This window comes from Protopterus annectens, chromosome 4.part1 (assembly GCF_019279795.1).
Source record: "Protopterus annectens isolate FY-2018-M chromosome 4.part1, PAN1.0, whole genome shotgun sequence".
Classification (NCBI taxonomy): domain Eukaryota; kingdom Metazoa; phylum Chordata; order Ceratodontiformes; family Protopteridae; genus Protopterus; species Protopterus annectens.
This window is the reverse complement of record NC_056734.1, coordinates 755,249,629-755,274,075: the sequence shown is the minus strand read 5'-3', so window position 1 is coordinate 755,274,075 and position 24,447 is coordinate 755,249,629. Positions and strand designations below refer to the sequence as shown.

Below are 24,447 nucleotides of genomic sequence, written 5' to 3'. Positions count from 1 at the left end.
GTCTACCAGAGCTCCTATGAAAGTTAGACTCTGTGTTGGTTCCAGGGAGGATTTTTTGAAGTTGATTGTGATGCCTAGATGGCTGCATACTTGTAAGACTTTGTATTTTGCTGTTAGTAGTAGCTGCGTGGTAGTAGTGGAAATGACACACTCTTCTAAATATGGATACACCTGGAATCCTTGCAGTCTTAAGTAAGCTGCTACTACTGCCATGCATTTGGTGAACACCCTGGGGCTGTGGTGAGACCAATGGGCAGAACTCTGAATTGGTAATGACTGGCTCCTAGCCAGAAGTGAAGGAATCTTCTGGAATGTCTGTCCATCTTTATGTGGTAGTACAAGTCCTGAAGATCTATGGAGCACATCCAGTCGTCCTTTCCTAAAAACAGGAGAATGGACTGAACCATGACCATCCAGAAGTTGGTTTTCCAAACAGATCTGTTCAGTTTGCTGAGATCCAAAATTGGTCCTCAGTCCCCTGTCTTTTTTTGGCACTAAAAAGAATCATGAGTAAAACCCAGATTCTATTTGGTCTAGTGGGACGTCTTGGATGACTCATTTCTCTAGCAGCCTTCTTATTTATTTATTTGACATTTGTTGGCCGAGTTAGTCCAACTGCGCCAGGGGGCCACTTTCAGTGGAGAACAGAGCAGAAAAGCTCCAGAAAGTTTACAATTTTATAAAAGATAGCAACATATACAAAGTATTCAACTGTACAATCACATAGCATGAGATACATTAGCTACAATTCACATCACTACATTCTAAAACAGAAAATACAATAACTAAAGAATACAACATATGTGAATACACTCTCAGTAGTTGAGAAAAGAGGCATAATGGAATAACTAAAAATGTTATTAGGTACAGGAAAAATAAAGTAAAATTACATGACAGAAGAGAAGAAAGACAGGTGATATATCAAACAGAAGTAAAAGATGAGCAAGAGAAAAATAGTCATGTGGGGAGTTGACATGGGCAAGATAAGGTCTTTTGTAGATAGTGGTTAAGTTCACGTTTAAGCAGGTACTTTTGGGAGATTTGTTGCATATTGAGGGGAGGTGTATTCCAGGCATGAGCTACTGAGTACTTACAAAGGGATTTTCCAACAGTCTTGTTAGGCTTATAGATATCAAGGAGGAGTTTGTAGTATGGAGGTGACGGCGGGGTTTGTAGTAAGATACTAGGTTAGAGATAGAGGGGCAGGAAGAGGGATCATTAAGGACGGAGTGGGTACTAATGTAATTGAGGAAGTAATAGCTGGTTTGAAAGTTCAGGCCACTGGAGTGTTTTAAGGGTGACAGGGATGGGAACTGTAAGAGAGATTAGTGGCAAATCTGGCTATTTTATTGTATGTTTGTTCAAGTTTGACGAGTAGTGTAGTGAAGACTGAATATTTGTAAGGATAAGTACTGCATACAGTAGACAGGGTAAGAGGAGAGACTGAGCTAGAGAGGGTTTAGAGGAAGGTGCGAGGAATTTCTGATTATGATAGAGTAGACCAAGTTTTTGGTGTTTTTTTTTTATACACTGATGTATGTGTATGTCATATTTCAGTTCATTGTCAATAATGGTGCCAAACAGTTTGGCAAGAGGTTCAGGTTTAATGGTGGTATTGTTGAGAGAGGTGATGGAAAAGGAGGGTTTGTGATGTGCTAGTGTTCTAGGGAAGAAGAAGAGAAGGAGTTTAGTTTTTTTTTTTTTTTTTTTTTTTTTAGGATTAAGTACGAGCTGACTGTCTGACAGCCAGATTTTAACTGAAGAGAAGGTGTCCTGAGTTAGAGTTAAGAGATCGGGAATGCTATGGGCAGTGGTGATAAGAGGGGAATCATTGGCATATTTGTAGGAGTGTTGAGAGGTTACAGATAGAATGTAGATTGTTAGTGAAGATATTGAACAAGAGTGGTCCCAAGACAGATCCTTGCAGAACACCAGTGTTGACTGGAAGGAAGGGGGAAGGGGACAGTTTGCCTGCGAATTGATTGCTGCCTATCGGAGAGGTAACTTGAAAATCAGTTTATAGAGGAACCAGGGAGATGGAGGTTGGAAGGTTTAGTTAGAAGTTTACAGTGAGAGACAGTGTTAAAGGCCTTAGAGAGATCAAGGAATAAACATGAGATTAACATGTTGTTGTCCCGGGCCTCTGCTACTGTTTTGGTGAAGGACATTAGTACAGTGGAGGTGCTGTGGTGGGGTCTAAAGCCATGCTGTGTGGAAGTTAGCAAGTTAATATCAAGCAGGTGTTTGATAACTGGGTATGAACACACTTTCCCAAAATTTTGGAGAAAAGGGATGGAATAGGAACGGGTCTATAATTAGAGGGTTCAGTACAGTTTCCACCCTTGTGAAGAGGGATTGTGTAGAAGGATTTCCATATATCAAGGACAGAGGCATCAGTAACGGAACAATTAATAAGTATAGAGACAGGGTAGGCAATGACTTCTGCAGCAGGTTTTAGAAAGTGGGAAAGTAGTTTATTCGCAGAAAGGGAGCAAGGTTTAAGTTTAGAAAGGAGAGATTTGGTGAGGGAGATGGGGACAGGTTTGAAAGAGAAGGTATTGAAAGGTATTGTGTAGGTGGATGAAGGAAGGGTAAACGAAGTATTACTATTTTGTGTAAGTTTATGGATTGTTTCAATGAAATAGTTGTTTAGCTGAGTGGCAGTTTCAGTAGTTGTATTATGTGAGGAGGGCTAGGAGCTGAAGGGTTGCCAGGATAAAGGAGATAATTAATGGAGTCCAGAATTTTTTGGGATTTTTATGTTGGCTACATTGGTTGGAAGAGAAAAGATTTTTTTACCATTGTTAACAAGTTTTTTGGACATGTTTCTAAGCTATTTGTATGTTTGAAGTAGAGCAGGGGACTTATTTTTTGATCCAGGATTTCCAGACGCAGTCTCTTTTATGGAAATGGAACGGGTATGTTTTGTGAGCCAAGGGGCAAAGTTGGATTTTATTCCGATTTTTCTGATAGGTTCCATGGAGTGAAGTATGTCTAGAAATATCTTATTCAAAGATGTTACTGCCTCATTGAGTGGGAGGTGTTAAAGGAAGGACCATGTTATATTAGACAATGTGGAGTTAAACGTATCTGGACTGAAATGGGTGAGTTTGAGGCATTCGCTGTAGAGGTAGTCATTGGAAGTATGCTTTGTGAATCTATGGCTATAGGTAGGGTTGTGAATGCTAAGAGAGTGGGGAAGTGTGCTAAGGTTACGATAAAGGTTAGGACTTGTAAGAATCCAGTACAGGGTAGGATATGAGTTGGTGGAAGCCATAAAGTTGAGTCTATGACTAGGAGATGAAGTTGAATGTTTAGTCCAATCGATGTTAATGTCACCAAGGATAATGGTTTCATATGAAACATATTGAGCAAGCCAGGATAGAATGTTCTCAAGGATAGGAATGTTATTCCCAGGAGGCATGTAGACAGAGGATATGGCAAATGTTTTATGTGGGTTTAGGTGACAATTTACACTTAGGATTTCTTCAGGCTCAAAGCTAGGTATAGAAACAGAGAGTGGAGAGAGATTGAGTTATTCAGAGTACAGGATGGCAACACTTCCACCCTTCTTATTGGTTCTATGAAAACAAAAGGTTTTATAGCCTACAGGTAGGATTTCTGTGTTTGAGATGTGTTGTTTCAGCCAGGTTTCTGACAGAGTTAAGACATGAGGGGAAGTGTTATCAATCCAGGAATGCAGTTCAGTGATTTTATTTACTAGGCTTTGGATAGTTAGGTAGAAGATATTTAATGATTTAGGAGAAGGAGACAGGGTATGGGATGAGAGCTGGGAGGATGAGGTATAAGATGTGTATGAGGGAGGTACAGGCAGGTGGTCCCAGTTGGGGTAGATGTCCCCATCCAGGAGAAGTGTTTCCAGGAAAGTAACAATATATGTTAGGAGGTTCGGGGTAGCAGTACTTCTTGATTTCAGAGTATTGGTATAAGAGGTGTTTGGAAATGTATTAATCTTGAAGAGCAGTGAAGGTAAGATAAGAAAGAGTGAAGGAGTGATATGCTATGGGTGAGGGATAGTGCTAGTCATGTGAGTAATGGGGCAAGTAGGAGATGATGTTTGGTAGTAAAGTGGAATGTGGCAGTAAAGTGGAATGTGGTATGAGGTCGATAGTGAAAGGAAGACTAGAAAGGTGGCAGAAAGATAAAGTATTATGATGAATAATATGCAATGTTGGGAAAAGATGAGTGAAAGTTTAAAAGATGGTGATGTTTTGTACTACTAAGAGAATACTGGGGATATGGTGGGCTAGTTAATATAAGTGAAGAGGAGATAGAGATAAGGTTGATGGATGTGGGGGGGGGTTAATATAGTTGGACTAGGGGGGAGGAGAGTGTAGTGATACTGGAGAGATTAGACAGGAGGTGTTAATTGATAGAGACAGCTGACTGGCTAGAGGGGAGCAAGAGGTGTGGTATAAAGAGTATAAGTGTAACAGAAATGGGGATGGGTGGGAATGGGGGTTGGGTAGGGGAGCAGAGTGAGCCAGAATGTGGCTGTGTGCTTCACGAACTCAACGAGGAATTAAACCCACAGTTAGGACAGCTGTTTAATCTTAACCTCACCTCAGGATACGTACCCAAGGAGTGGTGCATGGCGACTGTGGTCCCACTTCATAAGGGCGGTGCCTCCACAGACCCTGGAAATTACCGCCCCATTAGCTTGACAAGCCTTATCTGCAAAGCCATGGAGAGGATCATAATGGAACTCATAAATAAAGACATAGGGAACTTGCAGACTTTGGATCCAACCCAGTTTGGCTTTGTCAAAGGCAGATCCTGCCTCTTAAACTTGGTTGACTTTTTCGAGACAGTCACCAAGGCCATTGATGAGGGAAAGGCAGTCCATACAGCCTACCTCGACCTGGCAAAGGCCTTGACACAATACCCCACTCAGGTATCATCGAAAAACTCATCAGCTTGAATGTAAACCCATACATCACAAGATGGGTTGCAAACTGGCTAAGTGACAGAACCCACAGGGTCAGAGTTGCTGGAGCCATGTCAGACTCAAAGCCTGTCACAAGTGGTGTCCCACAGGGCTCAGTCCTGGGTCCACTCTTGTTCGGCATCTACTTTTCTGAAGTACAAGCAAACACAGGAGGGTTATGGCTGACAAAGTTTGCAGATGACTGCAAACTGGGCCATAGTCGAAACACATCTGACACAGATATCCTCCAGAAGGGTCTCACAGAAAGCGGATAACTGGTGCCAGAGCCATGGCCTGAAGTTAAACGCCAAAAATGCATAGTCATACCCTTCGGGAAAAACAAGGTTACCCCTAGCTACCATATAGGTGGCAATCCACTGAGCACAGAAAAAGTCATCAGGGATCTGGGGACCCAGGTTGACAGTAGCCTTCGTTTGACACTCATGTTGCTAAAGTAGTTAGGAAAACCTTCTATATCGCCCACCTGATCATGAAGGGATTCACATCTAGATCAAGGGAGGTCATCGTCCCCTGTACTCATCACTCATTAGACCTATGATTGAGTACAATGCCCGTTCGAATGTATCTGACCAGACACCTGCTGCAGCTTGAAAGGCCCCAAAAGTTCCTCACCAAAAGGATAAAGGGTCTCAAAAATATGTCTTATGCTGCCCGACTGAAAGAACTCCAGCTCTATTCAGTCTCATACCGCTTGCTCAGAGGTGACCTGTGCCTGACATATAAGGCCATGTCAAACCCAGATTTGATGAATATGCTTCACCTCAAAAATCTAGATCCCTCAGAACCACAAGGGCGGGAGACTTAAACCTTGACACGGTTATAAATAGAATGTGCTGGGACAGATTCATCACCCAGAGACTCCCTATGCTGTGGAACAAAATCCCGGTACATGTGAGGCAGAGCACCTCTCTGGCCTTGTTCAAGAGGAATCTTGACCAATGGATGGGAGATTGCAGATATACCCCAGGGATTACTTCAGTGTCACTGCTTGACAGAGGCACAGCAAAATGATAGGCATAGTTTTTATTCAAACTAAAGGGGTGGCGAAAGCCACATAACTATGGGCTAGGCTTATAAATGCCCTTGGGCAGATAGCCTAGTATGAACCTATGAACTTATGAACCTATGAACCTATGAATGCAGTGAGAGCAAACAGAATAGGTTGGTCCAGCTGGAGGAGGCAAGTGAAAATAGGAAAAAAAATCAGTTAACCTGATAGCGAGCAGGTACATTATACCCTTCCTATAAAACTATAAGTGTGGGAGCAGAAGTTAAGTTCACAAGCACAATGATCAGGTGCTTTTATGAAAGTGTAATACACTTTAATTTTACTTTTCTACTTATACACTCTGCGCTTAGATAAACTACTAGGGCACAGAAAGCTAGTATTATTTAAGCTAAGCTGCCATCTGGTGGCTTGAAAGGGGAACTAGTAGTACAAATATAAGAGGAAAACGAAGGGGGAGAAGAAAGTACAGTTTTGTACCTACCATAAATGTAGATGTTCGAGTGCTCATACAGCTGCAGTCATTACAGATGGGTTATCCTGCCGTCAGGCGGGTCCTCGGTCGGCCGAATTCCAAAGTCTAGGTCCGGTGTCAGTTGTCGTCGCTTCTTCCCTGATGTCAGTGCGGCAGGGGTATAAAAGAGGCAGCCGACGCCATTTTCTTCAGTTTTTCTTGCCCCAGATGTCAGGTGCCCCCAGAAGGAAGGCAAACATAATGTTATGCAAACATGCAATGTTGATAAATCAAAAACAGTAGTTGCAAGCAAATACACCATAAAAGAATACCCCAAAAAGGTTATATGATAAGGTGTTTGTCATAAGGCCTGTCCTAAGAGGGGATGGAAGGAGGGAAACCTGGACAGCAGCTGTATGAGCACTCGAACATCTACATTTATGGTAGGTACAAAACTGTACTATGTTCATCGTGCATACAGCTGCAGTCATTATAGATGGGTAGAATCCCAAAGCTAAGTAAGGGTGGTAGGCACTAAGTGGAACTAGGAGGGGCTAAGATGCCCTGCAGGACTGCTGTGGCAAAGCCCGCTCTAGATTTCGAATATAGTGGAAGGTGGTAGTGCTTGGAGAAAGTGTGCACTGAACTCCAGGTAGCTGCTTCCAAAATGTCCTTGGTAGGGACCCCCCTGAGGAAAGCTGCAGAGGTAGCTGTAGCCCTGGTGGAGTGGGACCTGATGTATACAGGCACAGATTTTCCATGAAATGAATAACAAAAGCGTATGCAGTGGGCTATCCATTTTGAAATTGTCTGTTTGGAAATAGCCTTTCCCTGAGCACCTGTAGCATAGGACACAAAGAATTGCTCAGATTTCCTGAATGACTTTGTTCTGTCCAAGTAATAACGAAGTTGTCTGTGAATGACCAAGGAATGTAGTAGTCTCTCCCCCTTTGTTCTGTGGATTTGGATAAAAGGTAGGTAAATGAATAGTCTGATTCAAAGCTACACTGGATACTACCTTTGGCATGAAGGTAGGACTGGTTCGTAAGGAAACTCTGTCCTGATGGAAAATGATGAATGGTTGCACAGCCATGAGGGCCTGCAGCTCCGAAACCCTGCGTGCTGAGGTAATAGCCAGAAGGAAGGCTGTTTTCCACGACAAGTATTGTAGCTCTGTTGAAGAAGCTTGCTCAAAGGGAGGCAGGGTCAGTTTTTTCCAATACGAAGTTGAGGTCCCAAGCTGGGACTGGTGGTTTTCGTGGGAGTTTTATATTTTTTGCCCCTCTGAGGAACTGCCTTAATAGAGGATGTGAGAATAAAGGAAGATCTGTATTGTATTGTGCAGAAATGGCTGAAGCGTGGATCTTGATGGAGGAGAAGGAAAGGCCACTGTTTAACATCTCAGCTAGGTATTGTAAAATTTGAGGTATATTTATTACCCAAGGATTCTGGACCCTTTCTTGATTCCAGGAACAAAATCGTTTCCATTTGGCGGAGTAGGCTTTTCTAGTAGAAGGTCTTCTGGCCTCCAAGATGACATCCTGCACCTCCTTGGAGAGGAGAGTCTGTTGGGAAATAAGGTATTCTCCATGCAGCTAGATTTAGGGTTTTGAGCTGGCTGTGAAGGGTTTTGTAGTTGTGCTGGGACAACAGAAGAGGTACTAGAGGTAGGATCCATGGTGGGGAGTGTGTCAGGCTCTTTAGGAGCGGATACCAGTGTTGTCGTGGCCAGTCTGGAGCAATGAGAATCATTTGTGGCCTCTCTGCTCTGGCTTTTAATAGAACTTTGGTCAGTAGAGGAAGAGGCGGGAAGGCATAGACTGTCAATGTTGTCCAATTGAAAGAGTGCGTCCACTTTCCAGGCCTGTGGATGATAGGTCCTTGAACAAAATTTTTTCAACTGGAAATTTCTGTGGGTAGCAAATAGATCTATGTCTGGCTGTCCCCATGCCTGAGTTATCTTTGAGAAAACTTGAGGATGCAACTTCCATTCGTGTGGATCTGTCATATTTCTGCTTAGGTTGTCTGCCAGTGTGTTTCCCTTCCCTGGCAGGAATTGTGCCTGTAGTTGAATTTGCAGTTCCAGTGCTGTGTTCCATAGGGTCATGGCTTGCCTGCACAGGGGGTAAGAATGAGTTCCCCCTTGTTTGTTTATGTACCACATGACTGTGGTGTTGTCTGCCCTTATCAATAGCTGGCCTGGATGCCGTAGGTCTTTGAAGGTCATAAGAGCATTTTGCATGGCTAGCATCTCCTTTTGGTTGATGTGTAGGTGCTTCTCTTTTTGGGACCATTTTCCCTGAATGCACTGATCTGCCATGTGTGCTCCCCAGGCGTAGTCTGAGGTGTCCGTTGTGATGATTTGAGTTGCTTGAGGTAAACAGAAAGGGAGACCTGTGTTTCTTTGGCATGCTTGAGCCCACCACAAAAATTCCTTTTGAAGGCATGGAATGAGTGGTTTAATTGTTTCCAAGCTGTGGCTGTGTTGAGACCATAAGTTATTTAGGTACCACTGTAGTTTCCTCATATGCAGCTTTGCACATGGGATTAGTAGGATGCAAGATGCCATGAATCCCAGAGCCTGCAGGACTTTCCTTGCAGTTAGTCTGGTGAAAGTTGCCATTTTGCTGAAGTATTGAGACAGCTGCCCTTGTTTGTCTGGCGTGAGGTAGGCCATCTGGGTGGTTGTATTTAAGCTGGCACCCAGGAAAATTATCTGTTGAGAAGGTATTAGTTTTGATTTCTTTTTGTTCACTGTGTATCCCAGGAAGTTTAACAGCTTTATTACAAACGCCAGATGCTGCAATAGAATATCCTTGCTGTCCGCTTGGATCAGGCAGTCGTCCAGATATGGGTAGATTTGTATTCCTTGTAGTCTGCAGAAGGCAATTACTGATGCCAGGCATTTCGTAAACACTCTGGGCGCAGTAGATAAGCCAAAGGGCAATGCAGAGAATTGGTAATAGGTTGAACCTGCAAGAAATCTGAGGTATCTTCTGCAATCTTGTCTGATAGGGACATGCAGGTATGCCTCCTTGAGGTCCAATGTTACCAGCCAAGACTCCTTGCCCAGCATGGGAAGAAGCTGCTGTAATGTGAGCATCTTGAATTTTGGCACCTGTAGATATGTGTTTAGGATAGATAGGTCTAAGATAGGTCTCCAATCTTTGTCTTTCCTTGGTACCAGGAATAGTCTGGAATAAAAACCTTGACCTTGTTCTTTTGCAGGTACCTCTTGAATCGCTTTCATATCCATGAGAGCGGAAATTTGTCTTTGTGCCTCTGCCCTTTGATTTTGTGGCAGGTTTGGCATGCTTCTCATTTTTGGAAGGGTGTGAAAGTGGAACCTGTAGCCTCTGTCTATAATGTCCAGAATCCATTTGTCTTTTGTAACAATATGCCAGTTTTTTTGAAAATAATGCCAGTTTTCCGCCCAAAGGTGCTGCCATTAAAGCTTTGCTTGGCAGGCATAGGGGGAAGTCATTGTGTCTGTTTTCTAAATGACTGTGATCCATCTTCTCCACCTCTTGGGGTTGGTGCTTGCCACTGTCTTGCTCTGTAAGATCCTTGAGGTTGTCCTCTACCCCTTGGGTGTCTGTATCTGCCCCTTTGAGGTCTGTCCGTGTCTGGAAAGGACCAATTTTTTGAAGGCCAGTTTCTGCTGAAGCATGGAGGTTGTACCTGCAGGAAATCTTTCACTGTTTGCATAGATTTTGCTTTTTCCTCCATTTTCTTTAGTACCTCCTCAGCTTTAACACCAAACAATACATCTTTTTGAAGTGGTGCATCTAATAACTTTGCTTTGACATGATCTGGTAAGGTTTGCTCTTTGAGCCAAGCATGTCTACGTATAACAGACCCCGTGACAGCAGCTCTACATGAGGCCTCTAAAGCATCAAAACCACACTGCAAGGTATGTTTACCCACTTGCTCTGCGCCATGCAACAAATCCTGCAACTCTTTCAAATCTGGTTGTTCTGTTTGTGTCATTTTGCTTTTCAACTGAGATAACAAAAACTGTTGGTACTTTAACATATGGAATTGACAGTTTAATGCCCTCATGGTTAAAGTGGCAGATGTATACACCTTTTTCCCCCACCTTTCTAATGCTCTGGAATCTCTCTCTAAAGGTAAAGGGTTTTTAGCAGTAGAGGCCTTTATTCCCTTGGGACCCTGTGAAATAGTTTCTGGGTCAGCAGTATGGCTTTTATAAAGGAACTGGTGAGAATCAGGGACCCGGTAATACCTGTCTGGTTTAACAGGGGCTGGAGGTAAAGAGTCTGGATTAAGGCTGGCTTCTGTGTATACATCATCCAAAATATCTAAAACAGGAGGGATAGCCAGGGGCCTATGCTGGGGGAGCAGTAGAAATTCCCTAAGCCTTTTCTTGGAATCTGAGTAATCTTGGCCTTCCCAGTGAAAGTGTTCCCTCAATGTATGTAGGGTTTCCCCAAAAGAGTAATCCTCAGGGGGGGAGACTGAGGGAATAGACTCCTCAGCATCAGAGTCTTCGAAAGGGGAATAGGCACAATCCTGGTCCTCAGAATGTTCTGAGGTAATAGAGGCCTGGTCTGAGGAAGGGTAGTCTTCCTCCAATCTGGGTCTTTTGTCAGGGGGGGGTTGAGAACCCCTGATGAGAGTTATCAAATCCTCAGCCATTTTTAGCATCTGCTTTTTAGGCATGGGGCCTTGAGGGGAGGTCTGAGGACCCCGTTTTTTAGTTTTCATGGCTGCTTTAGATTTAGTGAAGGATTTAATAGAGAAGGTGGAAGGCCTGAAGACACCTTCAGAAATGGTAGGCCTGACTAAATTTTGAGTTTCCCCGCCAAGAGTGGCGTCAGTATCTACAGTAGGAATGGAGACAGAGGAGCCTGCGACCTCGGGTACTGAAGTCACCGGTAAAATAGTTTCATCGGTATTCAGGGGCTGCGTAGGCGCCTCGCTGAGAACGGGAGAACCGGTAGTCGGCCTAAGCGTGGTCTCAGTACTCGGTGCGGACCTCGGATGACGGTCCTTATCTTTGCGTCTTTTGCTTAAAACTGGTGTTGGTGTATCCGACGACATGATATAATTAAATTTTTTGCCAAAATAATGAAGGGCGAACTCCGGCCGGCGCTTAATAGTGCGCTTGTTGAACCTAGCACAAAAACGGTAGGCCGAGACGTCGTGGTCTGGGCCTAAGCAAGGAATACAGAAAGAGTGGAAATCCTTATGCGGTATTTGCTTCCCACAAGAAATGCAATTATTAACTTTGTCTGACATCGGTCTGAGGCAAGAAAAGTTTCCCCAATGGGGTACTTAGCTTTAAAGAAGACTTCGGCTGAAATACTTTCGTAAATCTCAGGAGCTGGCCGACCGGCACTTGCGAACTGCTTCTGCTTCGGGCACCGCGTGGCAAGAAAGACTGGAGAAAATGGCGTCGACTGCCTCTTTTATACCCCTGCCGCACTGACATCAGGGAAGAGGCGACGACAACCGACGCCGGACCTAGACTTTGGAATTCGGCCGACCGAGGACCCGCCTGACGGCAGGATAACCCATCTGTAATGACTGCAGCTGTATGCACGATGAACATCTTCCTCTAAGTAGTCCTTGAGAGTGTACAAGCCACAAAACAGATTAATACTGTACAAAGTTTGAAAAAGGCATGCACCTACCTTGTTTAACAGATAGGAGCTCTTCCTAAACTGTATTATCAAGTATTTCCCAGGTGTTTGTTTACGGGGTGCAGTGCAATACACCTTGACTCAAGCAGGAGGGAAGGAGGACCAGCGATGTTCCGGTACAGAACGAGATTGTTTAACAAATGGGAGTGCTTCCTAAACTGCATTATCAAGTACTTCCCGGGTGTTTGTTTATGGGGCACAGTCCAATACAGCTTGACTCAGGCAGGAGGGATGGAGGGAGGACCAGTGACATTCCAGTACAAAGCAAGATTGTTAAACAGATGGAAGCTCTTCCTAAACTGTATTATCAAGTATTTCCCAGGTGTTTGTTTATGGAGCACAGTCCAATACAGCTTGACTCAGGCTTCTGAATTTGAATGGCTGCTTGTTCCCCCTGACTGGCTGGAACATCAGGGAATTTCTTTGAACAAGGAGGAAGAAGGGAAAAGGGAATTATACAGCCTCTGGAAATGATTCTCTGCACCCAAGTATCGGAGGTGATTTCTGGCCAGGCTTTTAGATGCAGGGATAAGCGACCTCCGATTGCTTCTAGAGGTGGACAATCCGGCCTCCATTCAGGAGCACTGGAAGGGTTTTCTGAAGAAGGAATCCTGGAAACCCTGATGTTGCTGCCTACCTCTGCCGCAAGGACAGCATCTTCCATTACTGTTTCCCCTCTGCCTCTGGGGGAACCGTGACCAGGTGTAGTCTGGAAAGACCCTTGGGATTTCCTAAACCACATTTTGCCCGTTCCTCATTGGTTCCTAGAGAAGGACCTCTGAGTTGTTGAAAAATGTACTCCTATGGCAGACAGTGTTTTCCCATCCTTCTCATACCTAGTTAAAGTGTCTCTAACAGTTGGGCCAAAAAGGGAAGAGGCGTCAAAAGGTGCATTGACAAATGAAGACTTGAAAGGCTCCGCAAAATTGCACAAATGCATCCAGGTGTGCCTCCTTATGGAAATGCCTGAACCTGCTGCTCTTGTCATTCCTTCAGCTACATGTGAAATGAGCCTCATGGAAGAACTGGAAATGGATGTCAGGGTAGCCAACTGAGAGGTGACTGATTCTCGTACCTCTTTAGAAACAGCTCCAGAGAGAGTATCTGACCGTTCCATTATCAGAACTCTCTGTAATCTAGTAAAATGTGCCAGGTAATTCAAAGGCTGTAGGGCAACGGTCGATGAAGCATAAACTCACTTCCCAAATCTATCCATCATCCATGACTCCTTGTTGAGGGGATGGATGGAGAAACTTTCCTTTGCAAGTTCCTTTTTAGGGGCTGCCGCAACCACCATGGCAGCTACAGGAACTCCCTTTGTCCAGAAAGATTTATCCTCTAGGCCCGTGATAATTTTGTCTAGTCTCTTGGGAATCGGTTCAGTGGCGTCAAGGCCCTTCCACACCCAATGAGAGATCAACTCGATGAGCTTGTCAGTGGATGGAACACCCAGGAAGTAGATGGCTGGGTACCAAAAGCCTGCAGGTACATGGACTCCTTGGTTAAAGGGTTGAGGGACTTCCAACCACCTCTCTGCTTGAGTATTTCCAGGATGTCTCCAAAGGAGACATTGTCAGGAGGCAATATGGGGGACCCTTCGCCCTCATTAAAATCTGTGTCTTCTGTGATAGACTCCAAGTGTTTCCTCTTACATGATTTCTTCTGAGGGACCTCAGGGAAGGTTTCAGAAGATGAAGGAGTACTCTGCTGGGTAACCTGAAGATGCAGTACCTGCTGACGCTGTGGAGGGGCTGGTTGATGCTTAGGCCCCAAAACAGCCAGGGATGGAGGCTCCAAGGAAGAAGAAACTGACCTGGTACTAGAAGTAGCCAATGCCTTCTTCCTGGCCTCAAAGGCTGACCCACCAGAAGAGAAGTGCTTCTGGACCAAAAAGGAAGACCTCGGTGCCAAAGCCTATCCCTGTCCTGATGAGGTCCCTCTCGAGACCGAAGCCAGACCCAAACTCATCTGTGTTGATTCACTGAGATTATGAGATGGCTCTTATAAAAAGGAAGCAGACCCCAATGACTTGGAACGGACAGTCAAGCTGCGGACCTGAGAGGACTCCAGTTCTGACACAAGTGAAGTGCTCAGGGCAATCATCCATTCTGAAGAAAAACAGATGTTAGGAACAGATGCTGCCAGTCCCGGAAAGCTTGGAACTGAGGACTCTAAAGTACCTTTTGAGATTAGAGGAGAAGATAAGGAAGGGGGAGTGGAAGATGTAGGTGCCTGAACCAACGGACTGCCTGACATGCTTTGCTTTGGGCCCAAAGTATCTCTATGTCATCTTCAGTCAGACTCCTGAAAGAACAGACTGAGACCACAGAGGCTGGACTTTGGTCTGTCTAAGAATGGAGACAGTGGTCTGTCAGCAAAAGGGTCCATTGAAGGTGAACACTGAGTCTTGGGTAGTGGAATAATGGATGAAGCCAACTGTTCCAGCACCGATAAGGAGTCGGAACCAAGAAAGCGGACAATGGTTCCGAAGCATGGTTCGGGGTCAGGATTTAGAAGTCTGAAGGATCTAGAAGAGAAAGAAGACGTATATCCAAGATTTGTGTTTAGTCTTGACCTGAACCAGAGAAATAGATATGGCCTCCCCAAAAGAGGAGGGAAGAAGGCCTTTCAGACTAAGTTTGTTCTTTTTATCTACCAACACTCTGTGACTGAAAGTGTGGCAGCTAGAGCAGTCCTCTTGCAAATGTTGAGACCCAATCAATATACACATAACAAATGCGGTCTGAAAAGGGAATATTGTGACCGCATTTTGTACATTTTTTTAAACCCAGCTGCAGGCTTCTCTTTATCTGCCATATCCATGAGAAGTCAGCAACAGCAATGCACACTGACACGCACACTTAGAGAAGAGAAAGGCCCCACACACAAAGAAAAAAAAACAACAGAGGACAGAACGAAGGCAAGAGAGTTTTTTTTTTTTTTTTAAAGGAAAAAAAGAAAGAGTTACCAATAATGGTAAGGGGAGATTTACCTAGCAGTATGACAGTAGGGTAAGGGATTTCAGCAATAATAAGCAAGATTTACCTAGCGGTAATCAGAAGGGGAGGGAACGTGTAAGGATGTAAGAAATTCACCTAGAAATGGTTGAAAGCTATACAGAAGGTGCGACAGACCAAAACAAGGCTTGAAACAATATTAGAAAAGAAAAGATGAAAATTATGAAAAATATTTTACTTAAATGTTAACGCTCAACAGAAAGATGGAGAAACCATGTCTAAAGCTGAAAGCAGCAAACAAGATCAGAGGTAAACTACCCTAAGCATTATGGGTAAGGGATGTGCTTGAGAAATTTAGCAGTCCACAAGCTATAGAAATGACAAAGTCAGTTCCGAAGGATTGAAACCCAACCCACAGGTTGATGACAGAATGAAGACTGACAACTTCAGATTTGCCTTTTATATGAAGCTCTGCTCTAGCTCCATGGGGAAAACACTACTGACCACAGCAAGATCACTCACCCGTGGCTTTGGCAGTGGTGGAGCTAGATGGAAACCCAAAGACTTCCTAACAAATTTCTTTTTCTTTTGGATAGGGTGAAAATGAATTACATAAATTGACAATTGCTCCATGTTCAAGCCAGGAAGGAGAGCTCATAAGTGGGTAGCGGAGCCTGAGTGAGTCAGTAAACCTTCTGACAGGAAAATTAAAGTTCTGAGGTAAAAGTTTCCCTAACAGTCACAAAAAGCACAAAATCCACTCCCAAACACATTTATTATACACAAACATTTTATCAGCTAAACTTGCATTTTTATACGATATGTTCCCATAAGCACAACATAAGTAAATATATTTCTGAAATATGACAGTCACAACAAAATGGCAATCCCTAGCATAAAATTAAATGTTTCACACAAAAAGGTTTTCTCCAAAAGGTGACTTATTTGCACAGCCTTGAAAGGATTGCTAGCAGACTGTCAGGGTGAGTTGAAATACTTCGGCAGCAAGAAATCAATGACGTTCTTGGTTCTCTAGCTGACTTTTATATGGAGCTGTGCTCAAGCTCCCAGCAGTTAGGTGCATGGAAGGTGCCTCCTTAAGCTCGGAGAAGATGGCTGGTTGGTCACATCTTTGGCAGGATATAACCCACATACTTTAGGCTACCACAACACTGCTCTAAATGAGAAAATCATAAGCAATGGTAGCTGCACAGTTTATGTCATCTAAGACAGATTCCCTGTTTCGAATAGAAAATAGATTATTAATAAGATATAACAGAGGCTGTCAAAGGCAGTTTCAGATTACGGAGGCACTATTTCAGGTTGCAAGTGTTTATTTGAAATGTAAATTGATCCACTTTTCAGTGAAATCAAACTCACTGAAACAACCCAAGTGAACAGATCTTCTCTAAAACTTTTCTGCAGTTTCCAAACTGTTTTTTTTTTAATACTAGTCAGAGTATGCAGGATGGCGATTGAGGCCTTGCCACCCACAACAAAAATGTTTTGGGAACTGCCCATTTGCTTTGCTGATCTTGATAAATCTGTTTGTTGTAAAGCAAATCAACAGAATGAACCACATTTGTACACAGATGTACTGCGGTGGGTATGTGACTTGTTTGTCTTTCTTTCTCTCTGCCTACAATGATTTCAATCCGGTATCACCTTACTTTAGTATAGCATCCTCAGACTTCACACAACCATAGACTAAGATAATTTCAGTGAAATGCCTTCAATCAGTTAAGGCCTCAAGAGACCATAGAAATCTCAAAACAAAGAAACATGGAAGTAGAAAAATGTGCTCCGTACTTTGACTACATCTTTTTCTAACAAATTTTTACACTACTATAATATGGACCATAATTATGAGTTTGGCTGGCATATCATATTTGTTATAATAACACTGCATTTAACCTTTATGCATTTAACTAAATTTTTGTTCAAATGTAACAGTTCTAAACTGCAGCAAAAGTTATAAAAAACTACAATGAAGAATAGTATTTTATCTATGGACAGTAACAAACAACTGAATGGCAAGCCCTGTACTGCACTCCAAGTAATTGCCATGATCCATACAACAGAAACACTACAAATCACTGGGACTATAATAACATAGTGGAAAACAATCAAATGTCTACTTCTCAACTGCCTCTTAGCCCCTTACACTGTAAACCAAATTTCTTTAACCACTATTATTACAGTCCCTCTCTGACGCAACTCAACATTCATCAATGGCAAGTGCTCAGTTTACACTGTCTATGCAAAAGAAAGAAGGACTTAGAAATTTTTGCAGATGTTGCACCAATATGTAGGTGAGACTACAAGCAAATAAAAGCCAAAATTATTTTCTTACTTGAACAGCTCACAAATCAGAGCCTAGCCTTCACTGCTCTACAGAGCTTCTGTCAAATCTTAAATAATGTAAGTCAACAGCTCCCTATGGCTTTAATATTCATACTAACCTCTTGCAGTCTGCGGCTCATCCTGCCTTTAACCGTTCTCATCTCTTCAGCAGCTAAGGCAATGTCCATCTACAAGAAAAAAAAAAACATATTTAGTGTGTACAAACAATTCCAACATATCAGCAAATATGCCCATAACCAGAATGTTGTTGAAAGAGCTATAGTGAATCACACTCAGAAATAACATTTGTCTTGTCTGTTTCTTGTTTGCTTATCCAATGAGTTCACTCACCTGCTATCCCACTCCTTCTAATTCCAAATTTGTGATTTACAATGACACAATGCAGTACAGTGTACTGAAAACCAATTTACAAGAATCAAATGACAAATACAAAAATAAAAACAAACACAAGTTTATATAAAATAAATGCACTGTTTCTCCCTGAGGGAAAAGACCTCTTGTACCCTTAATTTGAGGCACCACAACCATCTATATTCCCTAATTTTTACATTATAATGGTAAGGATGCACAACCTCAAGAAAAGGTAAATTGTTTGTTTTACTACAAAACAAACATGTTCAAACTTCCATTAAGCACACCAAGCTCGTTTTTTACAGAACGAGAAACCCTGGGCAAAATTTAAGATTGAATCTTCTTCTTCTTTCGGCTGCTCCAGTCAGGGGTCGCCACAGCAGATCAAATGTTTCCATTTCTTCCTGTCCTCAGCATCTTGCTCTGTCACACCAACCACCTGCATGTCCTCTCACCACATCCATAAACCTTATCAGGCCTTCCTCTTTTCCTGTTACCTGGCAGCTTCATCCTTAGCATCTTTTTCCCAATATACTCTGCATCCCTCCTCAGCACATGTCCAAACCAACGTAATCTTGCCTCTCTGGCTTTGTCTCCAAACCTTCCAACGTGGGCTGACCCTCTAATATACTTATTCCTAATCCTGTCCATCCTCGTCACACCCAGTGAAAATCTTAACATCTTCAACTCTGCCACGTCAAGCTCTGACTCCTGCCTTTTTGTCAATGCCACTGTCTCCAACCCGTATAACATAGCTGGTCTAACTACCCTCTTGTAGACCTTCCCTTTCACTCTTACTGGTACTCGTCTGTCACAAATCACTCCTGACACTCTTCTCCACCCACTCCATCCTGCCTGTACTCTCTTCTTCACCTCACTTCCACACTCACCATTACTCTGAACTGTTGATCCCAAGTATTTAAACTCATCCAGCTTTGCCACCTCTACTCCTTGCATCCTCACCATTACTCTATCCTCCCTCTCATTCACACACATATATTCTGTCTTAGTCCGCCTGACCTTCATTCCCCTTCTCTCTAGAGCATATCTCCACCTCTCCAGGGTCTCCTCCACCTGTTCCCTACTCTCACTACAGATCACAATGTCATCTGCAAACATCATAGTCCACGGGGACTCCTGTCTGATCTCATCTGTCAACCTGTCCATCGCCATTACAAATAAGAAAGGGTTCAGAGCTGAACCTTGATGTAATCCCACCTCCACCTTAAACGCATCCGTCACTCCCACCGCAGACCTCACCGCTGTCACACTACCCTCATACATATCCTGTACCACTCTTACATACTTCTCTGACACTCCCGACTTCCTCATACAATACCACAACTCCTCTCTAGGCACCCTGTCATATGCTTTCTCTAAATCCACAAAGACACAATGCAACTCCTTCTGACATTCTCTGTAATTCTCCATCAACCATCAACACTCTCAACGCAAACATCGCATCTGTAGTGCTCTTTCCTGGCATGAAACCATACTGCTGATCACTAATCCTCACCTTCCTTCTTAACCTAGCTTCCACTACTCTTTCCCATAACTTCATGCTGTGACTGATCAATTTAATCCCTCTGTAGTTACTACAGCTCTGCACATCACCCTTATTCTTAAAAATTGGTACCAAAACACTTTTTCTCCATTCCTCAGGCATCCTCTCACTTTCCAAGATTTCATTAAACAATCTAGTTAAAAACTCCACTGCCATTTCACCTAAACATTCACCTAAACACCTCCATGCTTCCACAGGTATGTCATCTGGACCAACAGTCTTTCCGTTCTTCATCCTCTTCATAGCTATCCTTACCTCCTCCTTGCTAATCCACTGCACTTCATGATTCACTATCCGCACATCATCCAACCTTCTCTCCCTCTCATTCTCTTCATTCATCAGACCCTCAAAGTACTCTTTCCATCTGCTCAACACACTCTCCTCGCTTGTGAGTACGTTTCCCTCATTATCCTTTATGCAGTAAATTCAGAGAATAGTGTCGCTTGGTCATTCAAGTCTACAAGGTGTTCTTTAATAAGCTTTTCTAGAACTGAGTTATAAAGGAAACTCCTTTAGTTTTATTTACTTAATTTTTCTTTACTGGTTCCAAAAGCCCTGCTGGATAGAGCTTATTTTAAGTACATATCCAAAGGGAAAAAGTGTTAACATAACACGCTCCAGATTATCAAATCTCCAATAAGATCAAACAAATTTTTAAATCTTGTTATAACAAATGTGAACAAGTTTCATATCAAATGTAAAAGCTCCTGAACCACTAAGAACATATGATCATAATGCAATAATTTTTGATGCCGTTAAAACAAAGTTTATAAAAACTATAACCCAGATTTATCTCTTGGATTCAAACAACTATAAAAAGTTTTGTAGTTGAAACAGCTAAGTATTGACTAGGCATATGATGACAAAATACCAGGCAAAGACTACTGATGGGACTTCTTGAAAACAATCTAAGTCACAATAATAAGAGACTAAGAAACAGGAAAGCAAGAAGTCCAAGAAGTAAAAAGATGTATTCTGTGGATTCCTCTCTCAGAGGACTGCACAAGACAAAGAGAACATTAGTTAATTTCTTATTTTTTTCCCTGACATTGTAGTGCAGCATAAAGAGGGGTGGGGTGCGCTCCTGAGTGTGATGTCCTTTGGATGAGCCACTAAACAGAGGCCCCATCAGCCTGAGTCGTGGTAGCTCAGATGAATGAAAAAGATCCTACAGCTCCTATCGAACAGAGTAGGGTAAGTTCCCCTATGCAGTGCTTAAATTTCACCTAGTACTATAAATATCACCTCAGGTCTCCCGTGAAAACAGACTACTACCCTAGTATGACTTAACCTGGTTACACAAAAGTTATGTACTTACCATAATGGTAGTTATGTGTCATCTGCTTTCATACTTCCTCAATGGATGGTTTTTTGGATCCATATCAGATCAGACTACTTCAGACACTCAGAAGCTTCAGATCCACTGCTCAGGCTCCTCCTGTTGCCCATAATCCCCCTGTAAACAGCAAGAAATCTCAGATCAAGTTTGTCTGCAATACTAGAGAAATGGAGACTTCCCCCTGTGTTATAATAACTAAGAAAGACAAGAAAGAAACCAAATGTAATGCACAGGTTTTAAAGAATACAAGAGTAGGCCAAGGCAGCTCAGTATGGTCACTCCAAGAATCAGCGAAAATGACAAAGCAGGGAAGGGGGGAGAGGAGCCAAGGAAGGACAGAAGCAATCAACAGAGGTAAGTACCTAACTTTCATATCTGATGTCTCTTCCATCCATTCTTCAACAGATGGGACACAGTCCCCAGCTAGAGTATTTGGGAAGTCTCAGAAGGATATTTCACAGCACAGCTGAACCAAAGAAGACTCTTGACCTTGACTGCATATCCAATTTATAGTGAAAAATGATGGTATGGACCTTGGACTAAGTAGGAGCAGAGCATACGTCCTCACCAGTTACACTACTAGAAAAGAAGGCTGTAGAGGAAGCCACAGATCTGTTTGAGTGAGCCTTTGGGGTTTTAGATAATTACAAGCCATTTTCTTTACAAACATGGGAGATACAGTCTGAGTGGGAAGAACATCACCTTGGACATCTTAGCTGATGACAGACAAATAATTGATCAGACTTTCAGATCGCCTTAGTTCAGTATAAAATGAAACATAGCAGATGGTAAACATCGAGCAAGTACAGCATGTATTCACCTTTATTGGAGAAATTTGGAAAGAATACTGGAAGGTTGATTGACTGATGGATGATTCAGATGTTACCTTAGGAAGAAAAGAGGGATTAGTTCTTAAAGGATACTGCATCTTTGAGGAAGATAATGTGTTGGAGCTCTGAGATTCTCCTGGCAGAGGTGATGGCCACCAAAAATTAAGTTTTCCAAGTCAAGAATTTCAAATCAGCTTTGGCCACAGGTTCAAAAGGTGGGGCCAGTCAAAGTCTGCAACACAATAATAATATCTGAAGGAGGTATAGTTCCCTGAGTGGAGGGCAAAGAAGAAAGATGCCCCTGAGAAAAGCTTTGGATTTGCAATGGAGATGTGATCTTCCCCTACATGAAAAGAAGATATAGCAGCAAGCTGTACCTTAGCAATGGAGTAACTCTCTACCATCTCCCTTTCAGCAATGGAGAAAGTCCAGAATGGCTGGGAGAGGAGCTGAGAAGGGATTTATGTTTTTGTTGAAAACTCGGATAGAGAAGCTTTTCCACTTACTTTTACAGATCTTCCTGATGAAGGGTCTTTGAGAAGGGTCTATATTAGAAGAACGAAGACAAATTCTTTCGAATGCATCTTGGCCGAACTTAAAAGGCTGAAAACGCAAAATATCGAAGCAGCTGTTAAGCGAATTCTTTCCCTGGGAAAGAATTTGCTTGGCCGCTTCAGTACTTTGCCGTTTTCGGCACTGTAGTGTGGTCTCGGAGTTGGTATACTTAAGTAGGGGGTGTGGGAGGGGCATAGCCCCCCACTTAATGTAATGTTTGAAATTGATTTTTATTTATTTTTTTTGTTGTTGAAGCAGCGATTTTTTTCCCTTGGAAAAAAATCGCTGTTCTGACACTTTAACATTGTAAGCTTTCATAGGGTCAATCAATCACCGTTCGCTTTTTTAAGTGTTTGGTGATTTAATATAGACCCTTTGAGAAGGTCAAAATTTGAATGATTGTTAGAAGAAAGTTTGGACTGTCTAGTCATAATTGGAACTGGACAAATCATGTGGTTAGTTTGAGGGCTTGAATGTCCAGGTGAAGTGGTCCTGACAAGTGAGATAAGAGATCTAGAGTGGAGCCCAGCATGCAGTGAAAATACTGGATGAGGCCAGAGGAAGGGAAATCACACCCATTATGGGCAATAAGGATTACTGCGGCCTTTCTTGACACTGCTTTCTGGAGGAATTAAGGTATCAGAGAGGTTGGCAGAAAGGCATATAGGAGTCCAGGGGGCCAGTTGTGGATCACAGTGCCCCTTGGTAACTCCCACTCCAGGGGGGATCAGGGTAAAGTACCTGCTGCATTTGGTGTTGTAGAGGGATGAAAAAAGATCACAGTAAGGTCAACTTCATTGGCTGAAAATACGATCTGCTACTTCTTGATTGAGGGAACACTTCTGAGGAAGCAGGGCAGACCTGCTCAATCTGTCCACTAGAATATTGCACATCCCCATACTGCACACTGCTATCAGAAAGCGGTGAGAAGACATCACTCACTGCCACACTCCGTGGCCTCACAAAATAATCATAAAAAGTAGGACTGTGTTCCTCCCTGCTCGTTGATGTACCAAACCATAGACATGTTGTCCATCTGGATAGATATCACAGCCGAGAGATGTGTGTCCTGGAATGCCTGCAACACTAGGAGGACTGCTCTCACATCTAAAATGTTGATGCCTGGCCTCTGTTTGAGGTCACTTGCTTTGGACCATCTTTCCCAAGAAATGCCCCCCAGGTGGGAAGCATCTATCATCACTATGGCCTGAGGAGAAAGTAGAACAAATGGGCATCCCTGAGACACAACCAGTGAATCCAGCCAACGCTAGACATGAGACCTGCAGATCTTCATAAGCATCACTTGAAAAGACATGGCTTGATATAGCAATAACCCACGCCTGGGTGTGGGTAATGCTGGATTTACACATGGTTGGTGTGGTTTGGTCACGAGGGCAAAGCCCGAGTGGCCAAACAAAGCCAACCATGGGTAAATCCAGCATTACCCACACCCAGGCGTGGGTTATTGTTATTATATTAATGACATTATTTAAGAAAAATAATTACTTTTCTTAAATAATGGCATTGTATAATGCCTCCTTGCTGCCCTTCCGCAGCTGTCTGCTATTCTGCGGCAGTTCTGATGTACTGTACATTGGAGCTGTGGGCAAAAGCAACGGAGAAAGCAAGATCTCTGTTGCTTTTTACAAACTGTTTTGCTATGTTAAATGGGTTTAACATAGCGAGACAGCTTTAAAAAAAGCAACGGAGAATCTCCGTTGCTTTTTTTAAAGCTGTCTCGCTATGTTAAACTCGTTTAACATAGCGAGACAGTATGAAGCAATGGAGATCTTGCGTTTTCCATTGCTGTAAAAAAAAAGAGTTATAGTAATGGAAAAAGTTCGGACGACCGGACCTTTTTCCATTACTATAACTCTGATTTACAATGTGCACGCTGACCAATTAGCGTGCACATTTTTAAATATTAATGGGGGTCATTGTATAATGTCTAATACACCACTGAGCCGAAAGGGTCCACTGCAAAACTCTCAAGTGATTTCTAGCAGAGGAAACAAATTAAATCGCTGCTGTCATGGAACCTAGGAGACATAAATTAGTCTTGCTGGTAGCGTCTGACTTGAGAGCACAGATAAAACTTGCTTCTGAATCACTGAAATCCTGGTTTGAGGAAGTTTGGCTATTTGAAGTTTCATATCCAAAAGAGCTCCAATGAAGTACAAGGTCTGAACAGGCTGAAGCCTGCATTTTGCTGAACTTACCGTGATGCCCAGAACTAAACAAAGGCGGCACAAGGAGTCTCTGGCCTGAACAAGTAGATCTCTGAAGGGGGGGGCAGTGATGAGACAGTCATCCAAATAAGGGAACACCTGGAACCCTGCAGTCTGAGGTGAGTTGCAACCACTGCTATGCATTTTAACACCTTGGAAGGCGG

At 43.0% G+C, this 24,447-nt stretch overlaps 1 protein-coding gene across 1 annotated transcript in view; it reads right to left on the bottom strand.

The window, feature by feature from the left end:
* CCDC150 (coiled-coil domain containing 150) overlaps positions 1–24,447 on the bottom strand; it is a 2,807,665-nt gene that overhangs the window by 2,656,068 nt on the left and 127,150 nt on the right. Inside the window, exon 4 of the mRNA XM_044070503.1 lies at positions 17,515–17,583. Coding sequence (XP_043926438.1) covers positions 17,515–17,583 — 69 coding nt within the window. The remainder of the gene's footprint in view (positions 1–17,514; positions 17,584–24,447) is intronic.